The sequence below is a fragment of the Ornithorhynchus anatinus genome, chromosome 5 (genome assembly GCF_004115215.2).
Source record: "Ornithorhynchus anatinus isolate Pmale09 chromosome 5, mOrnAna1.pri.v4, whole genome shotgun sequence".
Classification (NCBI taxonomy): domain Eukaryota; kingdom Metazoa; phylum Chordata; class Mammalia; order Monotremata; family Ornithorhynchidae; genus Ornithorhynchus; species Ornithorhynchus anatinus.
In genome coordinates, this window is record NC_041732.1 from 589,628 (window position 1) to 597,464 (window position 7,837).

Below are 7,837 nucleotides of genomic sequence, written 5' to 3' on the forward strand. Positions count from 1 at the left end.
GGAGCAACATCCGGACCTCGTGTCCCCGGCCCCCGCTGGGGACACTTTCTGGCCTGGGCTCATGGCCAGAGGGGTGTGCCCCAATGCCCCGGGGCAGACTGGACAGTGACCTCTGCCCTGGAGTGGACTCTGACACTATCTGGGAGGGGGGGGATCACCAGAGGAGTCCGAGGGGGCTACTCCAGACCCCCGACCCAGCCGCTGGGGTCGCACACAGAACCCGCGCCTTTCACAGCTTCCTTTATTGGCCGGTCTGCCCCGGGGGCTGCTCTGCTCCACAGGCCCCGCCTCCTCGGAAGACCTCGGGAACGCCCCGCTTGGCGGCCTCAGCCGGCCCGGTGCCTCCCCCATCCCCCACTCCGTGATCGTGGCCACGGAGACCAGGGCCCAGATCACCCGGTCTGGGGGTTGGGTGTTGACGGGCTGCCCTCTCACTGTCCCCCAACTCACCACAGCAGGGTACCGGCTCCCACTCGGCCCCGTCCGGGCTGGGGCCCCTCACAGTCCCGCCCGTGGCTTAGCGTCCTGCCCGGAACCGCCTCTGCCCGGGGAAGGCTGGGGCGGCCGAGCGGCCGGGGAGGTTTCGCCGGGCACCGGGGGCCTGAGGGCCTCCACGCTCCGCAGCTGCCCCAGCTTGGCGCGGATGGAGTGGTCCAGGTTGACGGTGCAGCGCAGCAGGCGCTCGGCCTCGGGCACCGTGAAGGGGAAGTCACGGTCCAGGAAGCGCGCGAAGAGTTCGGGGTCGCCGTCCAGGGCCAGGATGTTCTGGATGGCCTTGGTCATGGCCGCCAGCTCCCCGCACGTCTCCCGGAAGACGTCCCACAAGCGGCCGGGCCCGCCGGCGGCCGGGGCCTCCGCCTGCCACCCGCCGAGGGCCGTGCCCTCTGCCTGCCGCCCGCCGGGAGCCGAGCCCTCGGCCTGCCGCCCGTCGGCGGCCGCGGCCTCGGCCTGGCGCCGATCCTCCAGGCACTGCAGCAGCCAGCTGAGGCGGCACGGCCACTGGTTGGCCAGCACGACCCAGGCGGCGGCCTGGCGTGGCGAGAGGGCGAGGCGGGCGGCGCCGCCACGCTGCTGCAGCAGCAGGAGGCGGATGGTGATGGGCACGGTGTTGACGATGCGCCGCATGGAGATGATGTTGTCGGGCACGAACTCGCACAGGCAGTCGTGCTCGTTGTGCAGGGCGAAGAAGGCCTCCTGGATGCAGCGGGCCGCCTCGGCGTCCAGCCGGGCCCCGTCGGCCTCCACGCCGCCCACCTCCACCTGCAGCAGCTTGGCGCTCTCGCCCGGGCCCGCCCCCTGGCCCGGCGCCCGGCGCAGCCCCCGAGCAATCTGCCGGTAGAGCAGGTCGTCACGGCTCTGCACGGCGTCCTGCAGGAAGCGCAGCTTGGTCCGGCGGCCCATGACGGGCACGGAGAAGGGCAGCGTGACGATGCGGTTGAGGAAGAGGTAGCCGTTGTCTGCCGCGCCCTTCATGGTGCCCGAGCTCTCGAGGCAGGTGACCAGGATGCTGGGGTCGACCACCAGGATGAAGATGAAGGGCGCGTGGCAGTCGGACAGCAGCGTGTTGATGGCGTTGAGGACGCCCACGACGCGCTCGGGGCAGCAGGCGTCCAGGCTGGTGATCTCCAGCACGACGCGCAGCCTGTGGCGCTGGAAGATCTCCATGAAGGCCACGAAGCTGGTGAGCAGCTCCACCTCCTTCTTCACCTCGCACATGAAGCCCAGGTGGCTGCCGAAACGTTCGCGGCTCAGGAGCCGCTCGATCTTGTGCTTCTGGCTCACTAGGAGGTTCTTGCCCAGCGACAGCAGCGTCATGAGCAGCCCCGAGCCCGACAGGGTGGTGGCCGTGCCGCCCAGGACCTTCAGCAGGCCGCTGCCGGCCCCGGCGCCCCGGGCGGGCCGGCCCACCGACAGGTAGAGCAGCGCGATGCCCACGGCCAGCACGGCCAGCAGCCCCAGCAGGCCCAGGCAGACCTTGCGGCGGCACAGCCACTCGCGCTGGGAGAAGCCCGAGGCGAAGGCCGGCCGCTGGCCCAGAACGGTGTAGAAGCTGAGGGGCAGCGCTCCGTAGTGGCTGCGGATGCCCTCGCACAGCGTGGTCACCAGCCCGGCCCACAGCTTGTCGCTGCCCGCGTACTGCCAGGCGCTGAAGCGGATGAAGACGAAGCGCACGATCTTGCGGCGCAGGTGCAGCTCCGTTACCACGGGCTGGTAGAACACCAGATGCCACAGCAGCACGGGGAAGCCCCAGCCCCGCACCTCCCGCGGCTTCCGCCGCGCCCTCCGCAGCTCTTCCGCCTCTCGCTGCGCCGCCTCCTGCTGCATCAGCGCTGCGGGGACGGGGGCCGCGGGGTCACGGGGGCCCGCGGAGCCCCCAGAAGCCACACCGGCCCGGTCAGCCCGTGCGGGGGCTGCCGGACGCCCCCCGCCCCTGCCGCAAGAGGACCCCGCCCAGGGTGAGCCGGCGCCCGCTCCTCACCGGTGATCTTGTCGAGCATCAGATGCAGGCGGCAGCCGAAGGGCGCGTAGAAGCCCACGGTGACGGGCGTGGACACGTGGCACAGAGTCTTGGAGAGGCAGCTGCAGTAGACGTCATCCTCCGTCAGGATGTCTGCGGGGACACGGGGCCCGTGAGAGGGGCCTGCACCCATCCGGGGCCGCTGAGGCCCCGGCGCTCCTGGTCTCCGGGGCCCCCTCCGCTCTCCGCCCGGCCCACCCTTCTGCCTCTCTCTCCCGGCTCTCTCCCTTCAGGGGCAGGACCCAGTCCCTCTGGGTTCCCAGGCCCAGCCTGGCCACCCCACCCCCCGATGGCTGGTTTCGGGCAGCAGCACCCACGGGAACTTGAGCAGTGACTAGGAGAACAAGAGAGGCGAGAGCGGGATGACAGGTGCCTCCCGGAACCAGGGGCCGTGGGCAGGTGGGCAGGGACAGAGGGCGGCCGGGGCCTCCCCCAGGGTAGTCTTCAAGGCCAAAGGGGCAGGCTTTAACTGGGACCGGCAGGGAGCACCCCCGGCTGACCAGACGATGAAGGGTTCAGGGGAGAGGCGCGAGTCGGGCAAGTGGACGGGAGGGAGGCAGCAGTCCAGGACTAGGAGGGGAAGGAGGCTGGGTTGCCAGGGTAGGGAGGAAATGGCCCTGGGGATCTGGGGAGGCGTCGGGCCAGGGCTCCAGACAAGGCGGGAGGTGGGGGGGACGGTAGGAGCGGAGGGATGGGGCCGGGGGTGAGTCAGCACCGGTGAGGGAGTGGTGGGCCCCCGGGGCTGGGAGGGGGCTGGGGGAAGCAGGCCCACGGGCGGCCATGGGCTGGGTGGTGACCGGCACCGCGCCCCCTGGTGCGACTGCAGCAACGGCCATTCCCTTGGGGCTGGAGCCGGTGGCTGGGGTGGCCCCGGAACCGATGACGGCCGCGAGGGTGACCTGGGCGGTTTCCCCCGCAGGACAACCCTGGGAGCCGGCGCCCGCCTTGGGGTGGCCCTGGGTGCGGATGAGGACTCGTGGGGCAGCGACGGGCCCGCTTCCTGGGCCCAGGGAAGCGATAGGTGCCGCGTGGCCATGCTGGGCCCCCCGGGCCCTCGCTGGGCTGCCCCGGCGGGGCTGGTGCCTCAGGGGGCCAAGTGGCTGCAGGGGGGCCGCTGGCTCCAGGGAGCCCGTGCCCGCTCCGCGGTGACCATAGTGGCTCCAGGCGGGTCCCGGCCCCCCAGACGGTGGGGCCGTCGCTGCCAGGGTGGCCGTGAGGCCGGGCACCCTGGGCCGGAACCTGGCGGGCGAGCGCCAGCTCTGCGGAGCTGGGCGTGGGCTCCCGGTCCCCCTGGACCTGGCCCCCTGGCACGGCCGGCCGCCGGTGGGGGTGAGGTGCCGCGGGGCCGGAGTGCAGCCGGCGGGTCCTGGTGCCACCGGCGAGGGAGCCACCGAGTCTTGGTGCCGCCGCCGGCGGAGCGCCCGGGCCCGGGTCCCTCCCTCCATGCCTGGAAGGAAGGAAGGAAGGAAGGGGCGGAGTGAGTGGCGGCCCTGCCCGGCTGGCAGGGGGGCCTCCTGGGCCACCTCCCGGGGGACAGAGGGGCTGGTCGCAGACTGGAGGCTGGGGCTTGGGCCCGGGGCTGGGGGTTGGGCTGGAGATGGACTCCCAGTGGAGGCCCGTTGTGGAGAGGTCAGAGCAGGCTCTGGCCAGAGCCGGGCCCCACCAATACCCACGGGAGGGAGAGGTCGGTGGAGGCTCTGGCGGGGCCCGAGGCCAGGCCCAAATCCCTCCATCCCGCCCTGCGGATGGTCACTCCATCACCCCACCCCACTCTCCCTCCATGCAGGGCTGCTCTAATCCCACAAGGCTGTATGCGTGTGTGCTTGTCAGAGGGGTCTGCGTGAGCGTATCGTTATTCAGTATGCGCGTGTGTGCTTGCGTGCATGTGTGTGTATGTAGATGGGTGTGGGCCTCTGCTTGCTGCCCCTGCCCAGCCCAGAGCTGGCGTAGATCCATGACCCCGGTAGCTGACCACCTTCTGATTGAAGTCCACTTACCCCCAGATTGTTCTGCAGCCCTTTGCCTACAGACCAGGCTTTTTGAGGACTGATTGGTGGTGAAGAGATGCCCACTTGAATGGGACTACCCACTACCTCCTCCCCTGGAACAGGTCCCCTCATCCCTGCCTGGCATGAGCAGAGGCCTGGGCCTCTGGCACTGACTCTGACTCACCACTAATGGCTCCAATTGGCCTCCCACTAGTAGCGGGGCTGGCCCGGGGCCAATGTCCCCCAGAAGAACCCTCCTCCTGCTCTTTCCCTTCCTCTGGGGCTGGGGCTGGGGCAGGGCCAGAGTCGGGGTTGGGGCAGTGCCAGGGACTGGGGCCTGGATTGGGGCAGAGTTTTGGCTGAAGGATGGGCTGGAGAATGGCTGGGGTGAGGGTGGGGTTTGGGGGTTGGAACGTAGGTGGGGACGGGGTTTAAGGTGTGGGCCGGAGAGGCCCCCATCCCCTTCTTCGTTCTCTTTCTTTGGACACCCTTCTGGATCCCTCCCCCAAGCCCCAGTTCCTCCCCGGCCTCTCCGGGGTCTCGGTGCTGGAACGGGCCGACGGGGCTCCGGGAGACACCGTGGAACAAGGGCCCCTTTGCCTACTCTCTGTCTTCTGATTTGCATCTCGTTTACATGTAATCAGTCTTCACCCAGGAACTTTCTGGTCTGCTTCCTTTCCCGGCTCCTTCCTCCTTCCCAAATTTCATCCCGGCCAGATGTCTGCCTCTCGCCCTCCTCCCATCCTCACCCTTACCTCTGACTTCAGCCCTGGCAGCCGGTTTCCCCATTCCCGCTCACTGTCCTGCCTCCCCACCCCCACCTTTCACACCCCCATCTTCTCATCTGTCTCCGTCTCTCTCTTCCCGTCCCTGTTCCCCTCACTCCTACTCAGCCCTCCCTCTCCCCGTCTTACCCCTGGGGCCCTGCTCCCCTTCCTTCTCCCCATCCTATCCCTCCCCATCCCTCTCTCTTACCCCGGCACCGGCCCCTTGAGCCACACTCTCCTCTGGGCAACCACCTCCCCTCAACACACCGCTTCTCCTTCTCCCTGTCCGAGGCACCCCCCCCCCCCGCCACTCCCCAGCCCCACCTCCTCACTGATCTCCACAGCTCGTTCTTGGGAACAGTACCCCTTGGGGCATGTGCCCCCTCCCCTCCCCTTGGACTCTCCTGGCCAGGTCCGGCTCCGTCTGCTTCTCTGGCCCGGAACCCACCCTCTCTAGCTCAGCGCCCCCGTCCCCCCGAGAGCCTTCCAGATTGGGGGGCCCCGGCCCTAACCCTGCCCCGTTCCCTGCGCGCTCCCACAGACCTGAATCAAACCCCGTCTCTTGCCTCAGTGGCAGGGCTCCGGGCCGGGGTGGCGTGTCTGTGTCTCAGCAGGGTTGCCCCACTCCTGTCTGCTTCTGGGCCCAGTGGGGGACAGGGATGGGCACGAGGAGGCTGCCCCCGCCCCCCGGGCACTCCTACCTCTCCGGCTGCCGGCCTCCGTGTCCGCGAAGCAGCAGTCGGCCCGGGAGCGGGCACAGCCCCGGCCGGAGATGGGCACCGGCGCTGCCGTCTCCAAGCCCCCCATGGGACCGCGGCTCACGGCATCGTAGCGCACACGCATGGGGGCCGGGAAGTCTGGTCTTAGGTTCGCCATCTCCTGCAGGGGTGTGGGAAGGGAGTGAGTGAGGGGGTGGAGGGCGTTTGGGGGGGTTGCAGGGCAAAGGGTGAAGGGGCAAAGGGGAGGGGAAAGGAGAGAGGGAGTGAAGGCTGTGGATAGGGGGCCGAGGAAGACCACCCCAATGGAGCCACTGGGGTTTTCTTTGGGGAGAGAGGGGCATCCGGTAGAGGAGAGAGTTGGGGTGATCTTGCCCCCTACTGTCAGTGGGTCTGAGTCCGTAGATGGCGGGGGCCTTGCTGTGACACCCGTCACCTCGCACTCTCCCCTCAATCACCTTTCATTCAGTGGCAGAGGGGAAGGGAGGGTTTTAAGAAGAGTTGAGTTGATTGGGGGAGAAGCATTGAAGGCGATTGGGGGCACTTCTGGAGGGGCAGGGTTGATGCTGGGAGGTCTTGTCAGTTCTTGGGGGGGAGGGCTGGGGAGGCCGATCAATCCTAGGGCCGGGGCTGAGCCGGGGCTGGGGGTGGGCGGTGATCAATTCTGGGAGGGAAGATTCGGGGCCTAGGAAGTCCAGGAGGTTCTGTGGGGGACAGGGTTGGGCCGGGGGCTGGTCAGTTCTTGGGGGGACAGGATTGGGACTAAGGGGTCCAGTCCTTGGGGGACAGGGTGGGATCTGGGTCAGTTCTGGGAGGGACCAGAGATTTGGGGAGACCAGATCTGGGGGGCTGGAAGAGTATGGGGGCTTCAGGGTTTTGGGGGGAGGTTGTGCCCTGGGAAACAGGCCTCTGCCGCCCCCACCCCACCCTCTTCTGCCCCGGGAGAACTCCCATACCTGGCCGGGGGGTTCAGCGGGGCTCCCGGGTTCCTCCCGGCTGCATCTTGGGGCCGGCGCTCCGACTGGGGCTGTCCGGGCTTCACCGCAGCCTTTTAACCCAGACCGACAGGTCCGGGCGCCCCAGGGCCGGGCTGGGCAGGTGAGCAAACGTACAGCCACGTTCCCAAACACCTCCGCCCCCATCCCCCGCCCCTGCCCCTGCCCCGACCAACTAATTACAGCGAGGCCCGCCCACCCCGGCCACCTGGCATCTGGGAGGGGGGCGGGGGGGGCGAGGTCTCCTGGTCCCCACAATGCGGACCCTCCCCGTTGCCAGCGCCACTCATCTCCACACCCACTCTTCCTGCCCAGCCAAGCTCCTCCAAAGCACGGCCCTAACGCCATCCTACCCATTACTCCACCATCACAGCTCCATCCTCCCTTTGCGGCTCCGCCTCTCATTCGGTCATTCATTCAATCGTACCTATTGAGCGATTAATGTACGCGGAGCACTGAACTAAACCCTCGAGAGAGTACATCACAACAATTAGTAGACACATTCCCTGCCCACAACCAGCTTACTGTCCAGAGGGGGAGACAGGCATTTATAGAAATCAATTACAGATAGGTGCTGTGGGGCTGGGAGGGAGGATCCATAAAGGGAACGAGTCAGGGACATGCAGAAGGGATTGGGAGAAGAGGAAAGGAGGGCTTAGTCAGGGAAGGCCTCTTGGAGGAGATGTGCATTCAGTAAGACTTGAATGGGGGGAGAGTCACTGTCCCATTTGGGAAGGGAGGGCTCCATCCCCCCCCCCCCCCCCCGTCATGAACCCTTTCCTCTCCTCGACAGCTCCATCATTCATTCAATCGTATTTATTGAGCATTTATCGTGTGTAGAGCACTGTACTGG

The 7,837-nt window shown here is 67.9% G+C and overlaps 1 protein-coding gene across 1 annotated transcript; it reads right to left on the reverse strand.

The window, feature by feature from the left end:
• Window positions 1-238: 238 nt before the first annotated feature.
• NKPD1 (NTPase KAP family P-loop domain containing 1) lies at window positions 239-2,659 on the reverse strand. Its single transcript, XM_029064951.2, has 3 exons — window positions 2,480-2,659; window positions 940-2,330; window positions 239-852 (listed from the first exon to the last, which is right to left on the reverse strand). Exons 1-3 carry the CDS (start codon window positions 2,649-2,651, stop codon window positions 499-501), a joined length of 1,917 nt encoding a protein of 638 aa, XP_028920784.1. The 5' UTR covers window positions 2,652-2,659; the 3' UTR covers window positions 239-498.
• Window positions 2,660-7,837: the final 5,178 nt, after the last annotated feature.

Excerpts from the sequence above, each read along its gene's own strand:
- NKPD1 (XM_029064951.2), bottom strand. The coding sequence starts at position 2,651 with ATGGGTGCAGGCCCCTCTCACGGGCCCCGTGTCCCCGCAGACATCCTG. Across the intron at positions 2,331-2,479 it reads GATGCTCGACAAGATCACCG|CGCTGATGCAGCAGGAGGCG; the intron begins GTGAGGAGCGGG and ends CCGTCCCCGCAG. Across the intron at positions 853-939 it reads ATCGGCGCCAGGCCGAGGCC|GCCCCGGCCGCCGGCGGGCC; the intron begins GCGGCCGCCGAC and ends TGGCAGGCGGAG.